This window comes from Musa acuminata, chromosome BXJ1-7 (assembly GCF_036884655.1).
Source record: "Musa acuminata AAA Group cultivar baxijiao chromosome BXJ1-7, Cavendish_Baxijiao_AAA, whole genome shotgun sequence".
NCBI classification, from domain to species: domain Eukaryota; kingdom Viridiplantae; phylum Streptophyta; class Magnoliopsida; order Zingiberales; family Musaceae; genus Musa; species Musa acuminata.
The window spans coordinates 1,880,388-1,896,754 of record NC_088333.1 but is presented as its reverse complement, the minus strand read 5'-3'; the positions used below and the strand labels follow the sequence as shown (position 1 = coordinate 1,896,754).

General features: G+C 40.1%; 2 protein-coding genes across 2 annotated transcripts; both read right to left on the bottom strand.

The window, feature by feature from the left end:
• Positions 1 to 394: 394 nt before the first annotated feature.
• On the bottom strand, positions 395 to 7,346 carry LOC135678151 (uncharacterized). Its single transcript, XM_065190614.1, has 4 exons — positions 7,010 to 7,346; positions 5,570 to 5,722; positions 1,084 to 1,259; positions 395 to 882 (listed from the first exon to the last, which is right to left on the bottom strand). Exons 1-4 carry the CDS (start codon positions 7,163 to 7,165, stop codon positions 789 to 791), a joined length of 579 nt encoding a protein of 192 aa, XP_065046686.1. The 5' UTR covers positions 7,166 to 7,346; the 3' UTR covers positions 395 to 788.
• A 4,728-nt stretch (positions 7,347 to 12,074) lies between these two features.
• On the bottom strand, positions 12,075 to 15,392 carry LOC135678148 (cytokinin dehydrogenase 11-like). The gene is made up of 4 exons (XM_065190609.1): positions 14,636 to 15,392; positions 14,226 to 14,501; positions 13,505 to 13,767; positions 12,075 to 13,306 (listed from the first exon to the last, which is right to left on the bottom strand). The coding sequence occupies exons 1-4, from the start codon at positions 15,344 to 15,346 to the stop codon at positions 12,967 to 12,969; spliced, it is 1,590 nt and encodes a 529-aa protein (XP_065046681.1). The 5' UTR covers positions 15,347 to 15,392; the 3' UTR covers positions 12,075 to 12,966.
• Positions 15,393 to 16,367: the final 975 nt, after the last annotated feature.

Genomic DNA, 16,367 nt, shown 5'->3' with positions numbered 1-16,367 from the left:
TGGTCCCCTCGTTGTGGTGGGAAAAGATTGTTGTCATCTGTGTAAGAGAGAGGAAGGGAGAATATTCACTGAGCCAAATGGGGTAGGCATGAGCTGTATCTGAGTGTTTGGTTGCGAGGATGAGCAGATTGATTGGGTATGTTATGGGTGGGGTCTCTGATCTGCTCTCATGCGTCAGTGTCGGTATGGGCTCTCGTGACGCATGACGCTATCCATCCAACCATCTCTATGTTGGGGATGGATGGAATGGTTGCGGAATAGTTAAAGCTGAGCACTAAATGTGTCGCCTGGCGAATGGCTTTGAAGTTTGGGCCGACACTGAAAACGAGGCTGCAAGACAGCTTTTGTGCTTCAAATAGATGGAGACATCACAGTCAACAAGAAAATATTTGAATGAATTTTTACGACGCGTAGCCAATCAAATTTCTTGAATAGATAGGTATTTTGATACATACCGTCCTTTGTGTACATGGCACACAGATAGATAGTGTTACGTAGTTTAGTTGGTAAGCAACAAATCAATGACCCAACCAAAACCATCTAAAAACTTGAAAGAAAGATGAACGAGAGACTTGTTTATCTTATTTTTCCAGCCTATTTACCCTTTTGAGGGAACACTCTGTACAGCATAGAGGTAATGACAAAGCTGACGCACTATGGCAAATCACATCTGGAGTAGCCGCTTCTTGCTAGGATGGTTGTTTGCCGCTGGCCGAGCATAGCAACAACGAGGTTGCCTTCTGTGCTTTGGTTTTAACTAAACCGAGTACGAACGCCCTAATGAAGAGTTAACCTTGAGTTATTATTGCCTCCACTCGATCTATCGACGCTTGCAGGCGACCATAATTCATATTAAACATTGGTTCTCCGGTGCCGACAGCCCTGTCAAGTGTCGAAACAAGCTTCGTTGAGCATTACTTGCAAAAGAGGATCTATCACTAGGAGAAATAATGGAATGACGAGATTCACAGGTACAAACTCTTCCTACGTGAACAAGTCCATAGATTTGGACTCGACATGGTAAAATATGCACTGAAGAAGCATTATATGAGTTGACTATGGTGAGCACAAGGCTTTACTTACCCGTGAATCTCGGGTAGGATATATTCAGCCCTCCAACCAATCCTCAGATCAACTCCTGGGCATAAGCCAACTGATGTTTTATTTCTAATCTGGGAAACACCATCTCCACCCAAGCATGTAGAAAGCTTCCACTTCCACCCAGTTGCATTTAGTTGAAAATTATGGCCAATCCCGACCTGCAATTTGGGAATGATCACCCATTATGGTCATTAACTATCAAGAAATATTTACGTAGGATGCATCATCTCTTGATAAATAAAAACATGCATCATAAATTGCATTAGATTTCAGCTACTGAGGACTACCAAGACTGACCCAAGCAAGAATCCTCTTCGTTACTAGCCATCATACAACCAACAAGTATATGAAGAATGCAAACTTTTCTTCAGCATATAGGTATGACAAAGATGATGCACTATTAAAAGGTATTTGATGGTAGATACACATCACTATTTCCACCTAACCAGCTTGAAGGAATATATTATTAGTGAAAGGATATGCTTACATATGCAAGTTAGCCTAATCACTAGGGATGACTTTTTATTTTCTTTGTTTCTATTTTATTCTACTTCAAGGCATCTCAAAACTTATAGGAACACCAGTTAAAAACCCTATTTAACCAAAAAATCACAAGCAATTCCCCTTAACTTCCATTGCCACATGTACTCATGATGGATCCTTTGGTCACTAAAAAGAGTCACAAGATGTGGTGATGTTCTAATCAAAAGTAAATATAACACTCAACACACTTTAAGAAAAATTGTGAAATCAGAGTTTTTTTTACTCGGGAAAGATCATCGTTTATGTAAATCCAAGAGCTAGTAATCATTCAATCCCTCAAACTTGGTTTCTCTATTGTCACTATCCCATGATTTTTTGTATATGACTATTGTCCTGGTACCTAGGTAATATAAAAATTTCTAGGACCTAAAAAGCTAATTTCTGATACAGTATGATAAAGGATACTTGTGAAGTAGCAAGCATAGCACTATGGCATTATGCTTTTTTCTATTTTGTGTCATCAAAACAATTGGTTTTCCCACTTACCATCTTCATCATCCGCATCAAAAGACTAAACCAACTTAACATCTCTTAAGCCACAAGACAACAACAAATCTAAGCCATATTCTCTTTTGATTTCATCTCATGTTCTCATCACTTGTCACACCCGGTTTAATCCACATTAGAAGTTGGCTAAAATTTAGATTGACTTATAAAGGTGGTGTACTACAGTTAACTTGCATTTTGGATCACCGATTCAGGCTTGACAAAGTTGGTGTACTATCATTAACTAGGGCTTAGGTATTTAAAGCCAATTGTTCGGACTCAATGAAGTTAATGAGTCAATTATCCCTTCAGATCGTGTTGTGACATAAATACTCTAAACCTAGATCCAACGGATTGTGTGCATCCAATACAGGAATGTATAAATTCTAAACCTAGATCCAATGCCAACCGATACAAATTGGCAATTCACCTAGTCTGATTTCATATCAGGCATAGAATGTGGTAAACATCAGTACCGTGCTATGCTATGCAGTAATCCATTCCCATTCATTTTCTCCCATCCCACATTGACAAAGACAAACTACTTTTCCTCCCAAACCTTCAAAACAATGGGTCCCAACTTCGAGTCTTTCCCCATCCTCTCTTACAAGATGTCTTGCCTGCCCAAGAATGCCTCCTCAATTTCTACCAAACCCTCAAACAGCCTCCTTCATTTGATCCATCCATCCACCACCATGATGATGATACTGATGTCAATCTGTGCAGCAACTACCTGCCTTCAGTTCTCAGTACTCCTTGCTACCATGACCTTCGTGGTCTCTTAAGTTGCCCAAATCCACTCCATCCTACACATCCTCAGGGATTGTCCCTACTACCAGGCAGTTGATGCTGCCCATGCTGTCTCAGCAAGATTGAGTTGGCCTCTTCTAGTGACTCAAGGAGATTGTGTATGCCTTACGCCCTGAGGAGGTTGACCAAGTCTAGTGGCGGGCAAAGCAGGCAAAGTGAGCGGAGTGCCAACCAAAGGCTGCGAAGGAGAAGTTTGCATAGTAAACCACTGTTTAGCTGGTCGTGGTCATGAGGCATGCTATAGGCTACTAACAGAAGCTTGTAATAGAAGTCAGAAGTCAGATCTACTGATCCACAGTTGAGGGCGGTGATGTGGATGATGGTAAGCAGGATTTTACGATGGGCAGGAGGATGGGAAGTGATTGGAGCCCTACATGGAGGAACAAGGTTAGTGCTTCGAGAAGGTTGACATCTAAGATATCTTCCAGAGGCATTAGGGAAGTTACAAGGCTTGTTGCATGTCATGTTGTTCAACAATCAGTTACAGGTACATTATTCCCTTCTCTATAGGTGAGAATTTTCTTGGGAAGTTTCATTGTGGGAGTAGAGGACATAACCTTGTTTCCTGTCTTGATATTTTTTTTTACTGAACTCCATGCTTTACTGGGTGTTGAACCAGTATTGGCTGGTCCAGAAGAAACCAATTGGTATTGGATCATGCCATATCCGTATGGTACGATACTGTTACTTGACCCAATCTGACTAATGATTAGTATCAGTACAAGACCAAAATTTGAATTTTTGTTCTAAACACATTTCCTGAATCCTCACCATTTTATATAGGAATCACAAGCATCATAATAAGCCTGTTGTAAGTCTCAATTGAAAACGTAAGAAACTGGCAGTTAACTTTAAGCTTGAATAGTATTATTATTTCCAGAACTCCAAATCTCACCAAAATGAGCTGAAAGTTAGTAATTAATTTCTTTGATACCTTGTATACTCAAAATTATCATGTGTTCATTAAATTCATGCCAAATGTAGATCTAGCAAATCAAATCCTTAAACTTTGCAACTACAATAATTTTTTTTCACAAAAAAATCCAAGGCAAAACCAACTACTTCTAATATTTTGCAACTCAAAGCAAGCATTGTTACAAACAATGAAGTTTAATAATCCTAACCATTCTGCAATGTGGACTCTTACCTAAACAAATAGTATAAAGGGACAACTATGTTCACAAATAAACAAAAAAAAAGTCAACTATGGGGAAGCAATGAGATAACCTTCTGGAAGTTAAGAAATAATAGCACAAAACTTATGTAGCTTTTGAATATTACGTATTCCTCAAGCATGATTTCTACAGCTTCACTTTGTCTATGAATGAACGAATAGTAAATAAGTTCCACTCAAGCACCTGGGTAGTGCCAGATTCCAGTAGACTTATAAATTAGAACAAACAAATTTCCATTTAGGATAATAATGGAGATTCAGTTATAAAGCTTGTGACACAACTTCCTAACATGTTTTGCAACTCAAGGTCCTTGGTTTTTCTAATCTCTGTTCCATTAGTTAGTATCAACAATATCTCATTAATACCTGATGTGAACTTGTAATCCTGAGCAAGGAATGCAATTATGCCTGGATCAGTATGCATTGGCTGATATTTACTGGTCCAGGAACCAACCTGCATGCAGACCGCCCAATTTTGGGCAGTCCACATGCAGCAAAAGGGCTTATCACCTGATAATCAAGCTTACTGTCTGATTCTTTTCTTTTTATATTTTAACGTCAAAAACCATAATTTAAATTTTTTTAGAAATACATCAACCATGCTATTCAGTCAAGAGGCATTCATTTGGTTAATAGGTTTTAACATCTTTAACCTTTTTGCATACCTTGAAAGTGTTCTTTATTCCTTATTATTCCAGAGTTACCTCAAAATACAGAATAAATGATATGACAACTGCTGAATAAGCACTGAGACTAGATGAAAACTCGTCTACTACATCATACCACAATGACTTGATTTAATCAAACTAGGACTCAAGTTAGAGATCATTTAACATAGTCATGATTTAAAACTAGAATACATCAACCATGCTATTTGGTCATCCTACCATTCATATGATTAAAAAGTCTTACCATCTCTAACTTCTTTGTAGACCTTGAAAGTGCCCTTTATTCCTTTGTTTCTTTTTAGGTAATTCTCTTTAATGACTAAATTTTCAATGTAGATTCTAGTTATCTTAACCAAGAAAAATCTAGTACAAGGCTAAAATGGACCTGATAATCATCACGTAGCCCCTGGATTGTAACATAGTAAGTCAGTGATTTATCTGTCAACTAATAAGCATGATTAACTCATATAAGCAATTTAAGACATATAGATCATCAAATCATATAAAAGATCACCCCTCCTAGCTAGTTATTGGCTGACCATATAGAAAAGCGCCCATGGCTGCATGGTATGCTTAAATACCTAAAAAATTTAAAAAGAAAGAAAACAATGAACTGACACACAAGCATTTAAAATGTAAATTTTATTACTTTACTTCTACACAATACAACATGGAAACTAAATTGTATATGCATTCCAAATAAGCTAATAATACGTTGTGATTCTGTGAAAGCGTTCATGCATATACAGTTCAAGACTTGTGAAGCCTTAAGATAAAATAAGAAAACCTGAAGATTCAGATATTTAGAAAGAGGTATCTTCTTTGAAAGCAGCCGAATATCTCCATGCAAGGGCTCATAAATGAACTTCCACCTCCTATCAGCAGCAGTGGGCTTAAGAACTAACTTTGCATGGAACTCATTAGCTGGCAAATTGAAAAACTGGAACAAGAAAAGAGAATGAATTATCTGGTTGCAATGGAAAAAATGACCTACGAAGACATTAAAATAACAAATCTCACAGAATAACATTAGCAGAAAAGTGATCTGCATTATAGAAGATGGAAGAGTAATAATATGCATGAAAACAAGCAAGAGAATAGAATTATTAAGAAAAATAATCTGGTAATAACTACAACAACATTTGAAAGATATACACAGAAAAAAGAAGGAAAGAAATAAGACATTCTTTTTCCAAATTTGGGAGCTGAGATCCAGGAAATTAATGTGCCCTTCTCCAGTAAACCAATTTTAGACAAGTTGAAATCCAGCAAATTAACCCTCAAATTTCTGTCTTCTTTCTTCAAAAACCATAAGCAAACAAAGGTAGAAGCTCTGTAGGATTGAATGTCACAAATTAAAATGACATACTGGAAATTGATTGAGGAATAACTACAGGTATTAAGAATATAATCTTCTACTGGTACTCTTGAATGGTCAGATAAAGGAAATTTATACTAGCCAGTGCAGAGAAGAGTACACTTTTAGCAAGAAAATATCCTCAAATATATGGTATGTAGGACAAATAACTTAAATGCAACAATATATATCAGTGAACTGTACATTTTAGCAAGAAACTGTGTTTCAAAAGTATATGCAAGATATTGAAATTCTTCCTTATTATTGCATATCCTAATGAATGGATTTTTCTCGTACGATAGACCCTATTTGATTTTAAAAGTCGCTAATGCCTTAGATTTTCTCTTGGTAGAAATCTTCTAGAAATTTCTCATGAGGTAAATATTGCCTCTTTCCAACCACTTGCTATCATTAAAAAAGATATTTTCCTTTATACATATACGTTCCCATACATCAAGAAAATTTCAAACACTTGACTGTTGGCACATGACGCTCTCGTGGCATCTCACACCAAATAGAATGGCCATTTCTTGTGTAGCTCTGCAAAGGTTGAAAGAGAGATGAAACGAGATAATAATAGAAAGTACACCAACGTTCTACGCATCACGTATTTTTCCATATCAAGAATATGGACCAAAGACTCTTTGCATAAAGAAAATTGCAAATTTGAGCGGCTGCTGTCCCTTTATGTAGTATATCCAATTATACAAAGGCAAAGAAAGCAACAAGAAATTAAAGCAACAATAAATTAACCTAGATTTAATTCAATGTAGACGAATGCAACGTAAAGGACAAGAAAAGATGTAAATTTAATGAAAAACTCGATCAACAGAAAACAGAAAATGAGCGAGGAGAAAAGCAAGTGAGGACCTCGAGATTGGCGCCGACGCGGAAACCCTCGATTTGCTTGCGGAACTTGAAGAAGAGCTCGGAAGGGACGACGTTGATGTTGTAGAGCTCGTCCAGGGAGGCCAGCTCGTCGTCTTCTGGCCGTGCGTGCCCCAAATCAGAGCTCGAAGACGCCATCGAGGAGAGTGTGTGAGGGAGAAAGATCACGGAAGAGGGTGAAAAAGGAACCCTAAAAGGAGAGGTGAGTATTATAAGATGGGAAATCGGCGGAAGGAGACGGAATCCGGCGGATGTTTTGGGGAGGTACCCATCGGTGGGTTTTGGAGTGGCCGGTGTTCGGGACGCAAAAGGAGTGGTGATGGCTATTAATGGATCGGATTTGTCCCAACGCGAACCGAAATCCACTACTTAGGGTTGGGTACGGGTGGTAGATGATCCGTATCGACCCACGCCCGCATCCTAATCCGCTCCGATCTAAAATATTCGATTCCTACATATCCATATACTAAATAGGAAAAAATTAATATATATCTATATATAAATAATTTTGATCGATTGACTATTAGAGAGAGAACGTTATTATTTTCATTAACATATGGAGGTTATGATGCCAAGACTATAATGTGATGCACATCATACATTTTTCGATATATATATATATATATATATATATATATATATATATATATATATATATATATATATATATATATATATATATATATATATATATATATATATATATATATATAATTTAAACTTCACATATGAACCCGTATACTGTCCATCTTTGAACTTAAACAAAAAATTTCAATCTTATTTCACTTACAATGAACCAATTATACAAAATTTATTTGAATTTATAATGATACGTGTATGACTATCGATACCTCACTGACTATCGATACCTCACTCTCATGTGATCGACATCTGATCAATACAATATTATCGTTTCGACACCATGACAATTGAACTCAACTAACCATTATACCCTATTCTTTAGATTCACATAGTACCAAATGAAGTAGATAACTATTCTTGATATTTAACCATGATCTTGACTACAATAATCATAAGTCTCATCGTAAAAAAGCCCCTTAAGTATGTTTTCAGAGACCAAGCTCTTTTAGTGCATTTGCTCTCTTACCTATTTGATATTTAGCAAACTCTTCTAAACTAATTTAAGGGTTTTGTTAGAGATCTTATTTCTTATCATCAATTTATTATGGGGTAGGCGTGGAGTAAGATCTTGATTGGTTTTGAATTAATATTTTGATCAAACATTCATAATCTACATTAGCAATCACAAATCATACTAATTGGATTATCTTGAAGATCTCACATTTAAGATAGTTGATGATTCATTTAAACAAAATCCAAGTCAATTAGTAATCAAAGATATAAGTCAACTAATTTTTTGAATATTAAAAAAATGTATTATTTAGGGGATGAATTTGATAGTTTTAATCCATTTGTATTTTGCATCCGTTGAGTCCATTATTTGCTTGGTTTTTAGGTAAGTTCTCTATTCTTAGCTTGCTAATCTTCAAATTTTGATCATGAACTTATCTTGATGGCAGTTAATTTCATTAATCATAAATTAAACTCATCATCATTGAAACATAAAGATAAACAATAATTACTCAATAATATATTCCGTTTTAGAATTCCTCTCTATCTTTCCTTTCTCTTTCCCTCTATTTTCTTTCCTATGATGGAATTGATTAACACAAAAATCTTGAAGATATGCAAATGAATTATAGATGCTGAGCTTTTGTTCATTCCGCATTAGAATCCTAAACATATGACTCTACTTTATTTAAAGATCTAATGAGTATATTATAATTAACTTGAGTTTAAGCATCTAGCATTAATGACTAGAGCTTATATCTTGTATCAATTATCTTATCAAATTGGATTACGATAAATGATACTATAATCAATCTGGAGAATACATCTTCGATCGATGGTTTAGACCGAATAAAGTTGATGTACGAATTATCGGATGGGTCATTGATTAGATCGATCCGGGTGAGGCCCAATATGTCCCAAAAGATAAGCCCAAATCCTATTTAAACTGGTTGGAGAAGAGAATGCCATTCCAAGTTTCACTCCACCATGGATTAGCTAGCCACTAAACTTTTCCTGGTCTAAAGTTGATGCTCAAAAGAAGCTCCCAACACCAGAGATTCTGCTTGTACCTAAACGTAGCCAAGCATGCCAAATCCATCCCCCCCATTACTTTTAACACCACCAAGCAAGCCTGGTTGATATCAGGTAAAGCCTAAAGATCCCAGCGGTGACCCTCCTTTTCTTAAACAAATCTACTTCGGTACTTGTGAGAATTCCCAATAGGCTCCACAGCAGCGACACAGAGAGAGAGAGAGAGAGAGGTGTGTGGGGAGAGTTTGAAGTGGTTACCATGCACTCGGCACGAAACTCAAAGATCTATCGCCTTTGGCTCTGCATTGGAAGCTTGCATGCATGCATTACAGAAATGCAAGATCCCCCTCGTGCAGCGTGCAGCTGCTGAAGCCTAAGCATGGGAGCCGCGGACAGAGGCGGTAGCTTTGGAGTGCGTTAAAGAAGCCGAGTGAATGTTGGGAAGAGGAATCATGGGGCTATTATTGCGTGGGGAGGTGAGAATTCCAGTGCAGCTTGTTCCTGCTTTTGAGGGACGGATCAGTAGGCGGAGGATTGTAAAGAGAGAACACAGCTTGACAAGGCTCCAAGTCCAAGTAGATCTGCCATGGCGAAGGAATCAGATGCCCTCGCTGTAAAACTCCGCACCTTTTCATGAAGGAAGACAACCATGTAGCTCAGTGAATGGGTTGACATAAATTGCCTTCTCACGGCAGCTACAGGCCACTGCAGTTTTTACTGCAAGTTGATGATGGCCTGTGGAACCATTTTTTTATTCTTCTTCTCTCGTTCTAACAGGCTGATGAGAGAGACATCCTTCCATCATGGTTTCAAGTGTTGGAGTTTGGGAGAGATGAGGATGTGTGTGTGTTTGGTAGGAATCTTGCTTTATGGAAAAGCTGCAAATTTTGCATGGAAAAGGAAGATCAGGTAGGTTTGGTACTAGAAAAAGTGGACTGTGTTGGATGCCTTTGCTGAGGGTTTTCTTGCTTTTGCACATGTTATTTGACCCCCTCCCCCATCTTGTAGGTGGAATGTGCTTAGAGAGAAATAAGAATTGGGTACAGTCATCCTCCATCTGGATGCAAAGCCATCACATCCTTCGTTCATTGGTCGGATGGCTCGGTGACGTGGCCGGATTGTCGGTTCCATGTAAAATATTTTTTTAAACAATGAGTTATACATTTTAAAAAATATAGTATTTTTATCGTTCGTCTTTTCGATTAACTCGCTTTCTTTCTATCATATTTTTATATGTTTTAATGAACACAATATTTTTATTGTTCGCCTTTTCGATTCACTCGCTTTCTTTCTATCGTATTTTTATTAATTTAAAAAATAATATTTTTATCGTTCACCTTTTTCATTATATCGCTTTCTTCCTTGACATAAATATAGTATTTTTATCGTTCGCGGCTTAAAAGAAAATTATTATAACTAGGTTGACCTTTATTTTTTTTAGCATATATATATATATATATAATTCTTTTGAGAAAAGATCTTACTGTTTCAATTACATGTTTGTTAGTTCACATATAATGAGTAAGATAATATATTCAATATTCACATGTAAGACTTGAAATCCTAGAAATATATATCATATTCAATGCATTGGATATACACTCAATTGCTATTGTTTCTATTGGTTTGATGAACAAGGAGTCATCATCATCATGTTCTTCTTGTGTCCATGGAGAGCAACAATCTTCCTCTCCTTAATTTATCTACTGGTTTTGTCCGACTACTAGGCTTTTTATCACTGTTCTTGTTTAGATAGAGGGAACATAAAAAAGACAAATCAAAGTGTTCCTATTAGGGATTTCCTATCATAATCCTAGAAAGTTTAGCCTCACACTTTAACCAAACCACAGTACATTCTTGTCACCAAGTTGGCCTTTTCAAGTTAATCCATGTGACATTCCATTGTTCGTATACTTAGAAAAGAATCGATGCCCTTTATAGAACAAAGGGCAAGTTGCTCGGCCGATGCACAACCATAACTCAAAAGACACAAATGTTGGCACGGACAATATTTGCAAGCAAATCGAGGAAATCTCAACTCAAACTATGTTCGATAATGACGATTCTTAACGAGCACACCGTAATTTTGGTTAGTAAGCTAAATTAAATATTGAATGAAAAAACTATAGTAAGATTGATGCTCGATTCGACATATATCCGTGAAGAATTCCCATCATACTCCCATTTTGGAATTATTTGTTGTGAAAGAACAACTAAGAGTGCTGAATTTTATGTGAAAAATAACATAATATAAAATGCTTAGAACATATTTCCATGCACTATTGATTTTAGAGCCTATTAGTGGTTTTTTAATTAAAAAAATATCGTTTGAAAATGATTTTTTTACCTAAATGGCATATTTTATAAAGTAAAACATGAATTTGAAATTTTAATTGTGTGTTTATATATATAATTTGAATTGAAATTAAAACATGATTATTGATTGTTGCATCATCCTTAAAGCAAAATATGTATAGTCTTGCTTTTTTTCTGATATAGTGTGTGTATTTTAGAATCATGATTTGGAACCAAATGACTGTAAATGATTGATATGAATGAAAAATTCATGTATTCATGAACTTTGCATTGGTGATTTGGAGGATGGTTAAACTTTAAAGTAAAAGATATCGAGTGAGTCGATGAAATAATGTACCAAATATTCATCATAATTAACTAGAATAAAAAAATATACATGCCTAAGATATCGAGTGAGTCTATTAGTAATGTCCCCAATTTTTTTTATTATCATCGATCTCAATCGATATATTTTTTAAATATTAATTAGCTTAGTCGATAAAGCCCGATACATCGGTTTAAGTCGCTTTCACGATTTATCTTTGGTTAAAAAAATGTTCATCATATAAATTTTATATTTAAATAATAATTATTATAATAATGATGTATAGGTACACTTGGTAATCGATTTGATCGATCGAGGCATTGCTTTTATATTTTTAATGCTAATAAATAACCAAGTATCATCTCCTTAAAATAACCTAATATCTTGTAACAAGTCCAGCCTTTTGGCGACAGCATCAAAAGAGACAATAGCCATTGGTGCAGTTCCCAAACTCTAGATTCTAGCAGTACTTTTAGCTTGGAGCTATCTTAATGCATTACGAGCCATGACATGGATGCAATCACGCATCAAAGACATCTTCTATCGAAGAAGACCAAAGATACAAAAGATCAATGATACACCGCGTAGAGACCATACCTAATCCGACGCAAAAGGTCACACATGCTCACCAGTGTGTTTCTTAGTGGAGAAGATGATTGGGTGAGAGTGAGTGCCCACGAGGCACATCAATCATCAGGTAAGTAGGTTAGGAGAAGGAAAGCGAGGTTGGCCAATGGACAAGTGCGACGTCTGCAACTTGGATTTGGAGGATCTCCGCCCATCCGAACCCGTCCCTCCACTTGAGGGTGATGGAAGAAGGCATGCATTGTCGACGAGTTCATGGCGTCAGAACACGCCCACATGGATCGATCTCATGATCGCGGCGAGCCAATCGCTTACAGAGATTTAGAACTTGCGCTTCGGCCATGTATAAAGAGCCGTAAGAAGAAAAAGATGGGAAAAAGCAAACATCACCCTGTGACAGGCCACCACTAGTACTTTTCCCACCACCACCACCACCACCACCACCACCACCTTCACCACCACCCATCTCTTCTTTCTCTCTCTTTCACCGGACCCAGACCTTTTATTTTAGCTTTTCTTTATCACGTTCTTTTTCAGATCATCATCATTGATGACTGTGCACACCGGGCCACTTCCGTCAGCGTCGTGGATCGAGATGGCCATCTCTGCTTCAGGAGGCGGATGCTGCGACGGCGGCGGGAGGTCGGGCCCGGGAGAAGATGGTCTGTCCCGGGGAAAGAATGGCCATTGGATCGTACCGCCTCTTGCGCTCGATGAACCGGGTCCAGTCCCCGTCGAAGTGCCGAGCCCAGTCGGCCTCGCTCTCGTAGTGGGGTATGTACACCTTGAAGTCGTAGCCCTTGTTCCGACAGTGGCTTAAGATCTCCTGGTTCTGTGCCACCGCCTCCTTCACCGCCGCCTCCCCCGCCTGCGGCGTGACGAAACGCAGTAGCGCCACCAGGTAGAACAACTCGCCGTCAGGCACCGCCACCGACATTCGCTTGTCCCACCTTCGCCACCACCAACAGGAAGAAGTTAAACGAAAGGGAATCAAGCTGAAAAAGACTCTGTATGATACGTCAGGGCGAGAGCAGCAAATCTACCATACCGGAAATGGCAACTGGGATCTCTGTACTCACCTATAGTCCCCATATCTACCAGCCGGTCACGAAAAGAAAGGACGAAGAAAGGATATTGCATGCACTCACTTGCTCCGGCGAAGCGGGTACACGAGCATGGGCCCGCCGATGCCCCTGCTGAGAACGCGCTTGAAGACGGTGCGGTCGAAGTCAGCGATGTCCGACGAAGAGACGAGGAGGTTGAGCCAGGGATGTGGCGTCGCCCACGTTCCGCTCGCGCGCGCCTCCTCCTCCACGCGTCCGACTCGCGACAGAAACTCCACGTAGCTCACGTCCGCCGCGAACTCAAGCCCCCTCAGGTACCTCAGCGGCCGCAACATCTCCTTCGCCCGCTGCCAAAACAAAAGTCATCAACACGCAAACAAACAGAGGAGCAATTAAGAGAGGGGGTTCACCGCGGCGCGGATGAATGAATGATTCCGGACGGGGACAAACAATCGGATACCGCTCACGGGTGGGCCGGAGCGTGTCAGTGTCATTTAAATCTCTTTGCTGTACGCACGATATCGCGCGAGATTATTCGTGTGCGGCTTTATTACCAAAGACGAGTCGAGGGAGATCAATAGTTTTGGCTTCGGTGGAGGGCGTCGGCGTGAGAAAGCAGCGGGTCAGGAGATCCAACGCGACATAGGCGCTACAGGACAAAGGGGCTTTCGTCGTCGGGAAGAAGAAAACGTACAACAGACAACTCGCTATTAGTGATGGTGTTTCCATACGTCGACGACAGAAGAGAGGTGTGTCCGTAGTGACGATGATCGATATTGGGCGGTTGTGCAGAATTATTGCTTACCTCGTCCACGTTGTCGGCCTGTATGTGGTCGTAGTGGAGCGCGAGCTCGAGGCAGTAAAGAATGGGGCTCGAGTCGGCCGGGATTCTGGCCGGGTCGAAGGCCGAGCCGGGCGGGATGGGCACCGAGCTCCACCCGCTCACTGGGTCCGAGGCGTCGTTCCGAAACACGAACCCCTCCACGTAGTCGAACGCGGCCGAGTCGTCCCGAGTCACCAGCCACTCGGCGTCCCGAGCGTACTCGTCGAAAGCCCCGTAGACCACCCTTATCCATCTCACCTGCGTCGACACAGTAACAATCGATGGGAATATTTAAGAAAAATCAGAAGAAAATGAAAATTAGCACAAGAAAGAGAGACGATTGGTTTCCGAGAGGCGGATGAAAGGATGGGGGTGGGCGAACGGCATCTCACCATTTTAGGCGCCGGGACAAGGGGAATACGAGCGCGGGTGATGAAGCCGAACTGGCCGAGCCCGCCCAGGACAGCAAAGAAGAGGTCGGAGGCCGAGGACGGCGAGCAGACGAGTCTCTCGCCGTCGCCGGTTACCACCTCTAGCTCCGTCACGTTGGCCACCTGAGGCCCGTGACGGAAGGCCTGGCCGCTGATCCCGCCGTTGGACAGAGTGCCGCCGACCGTGAGACCCAGGTAGTCCGTCCACGACACCGGCGCCATCCCGTGGTTTCGGACAGCCCAACTCAGGACCTCCGCCCACAGCGCACCGGCGGGGACGTCAACGGCCGCGGCGGTGCCTCCGCACCGGACGATCTCCATGGCCGGGCCGAGGGTGCGCATGTCGAGGACGATGCCGCCGTCGGCCATGGCCTGCCCGCAGACGGAGTGACCGTTTCCGCGAGCTGCGACGGTGAGGCGGGAGGACCGCGAGGCGAGAACGACGGCGCCGGCGACGTCATCGGCACTGGAGGGCCTGAGAAACCGGGCAGGCTGCAAGAAAACCATCCCGCCGAAGTCCCTGGCGGCGGCGGCGGCGACGACGTCTCCGGTGGCATCGCTATCGAGTGCGCGGAGGATAGAATGGTCGGGGTCGAGCTCGACATCGCCGTCGGGGACGAGTCGCTGCTGCCGCTGCTGCTGCTGCCGCTCGAGATAAGCTATCATCATCATGTCGTGGTACGTATCGTATCGTATGGTTGCTTCGCTCGTCTTTATTAAAGAGTTTTAGGGGGATGGGGTGGGGGACTTTATATAGAGATAACGGCGGCTTTCATGGGACTTTATATGGATCACACACAGCTAACGGCGACGTCAAGAAGGACGTCATCTAATTTTCTGTGAATATTCCAAATATGGCGGTCATTATTTATTTTTTTGCCATTATAACCAAAATCTTCAACAGTAATTTCCAAAAAATAGAGACCTCATCAAAATAATTGTTTGGCTATGCGTAATTTAAAGTCTCCAAATTGGTTAGCATGTTTAATCTACTCGACAAAGGATTCAGCTGGTAATTAATCGTAAAAGATGGAAATACGTATCGATAAATAATTATGGCGATGCATAATTTAAGGCTCCAAATTGCAAACGTATCTGATGTTGTCGGATACTGAACGGGTGTGACTGACTTTTAGGGCGTGTAGGATATTGGTTTAGGTGGGAGATGACCACAAACCGATGTTAGTATATTTGGATGGGAACAGACATGAGAATAAACAATGGTTTGAGGGAAGGGACAAATCATTCACGTATATATATATATATATATATATATATATATATATATATTATACATATATAAAATGATTCAGATCTCACACCACATTCGACGTCACAAACCACGATCGAATGGACAATCGTTTCCTTTTTCTTTTGAACATCATATGTTATATGATATTTTTTCTTTTCGATAGTAAATCCATAGTACTCGTGATGGATAGATACATCATCAGCAGCAGCAGCTACAACAATTCCAATATTAGAAACATGAAATCAATAGTTAGTTCCAAGATGTGTCCTTGTATCATTCATCCATCACCGATTGTTGTTTGGATGCTAAGTTAGACGAATCCTTGGCCTCTTCTTACAGTCTTTTTCGTACTTGGAATCACGATGACAATAATATTAGCATTTGTAAATGATCAAAGTATTTGAAACTAAATAAGAAAAATGAGTTGTTGTGCTTGGAATT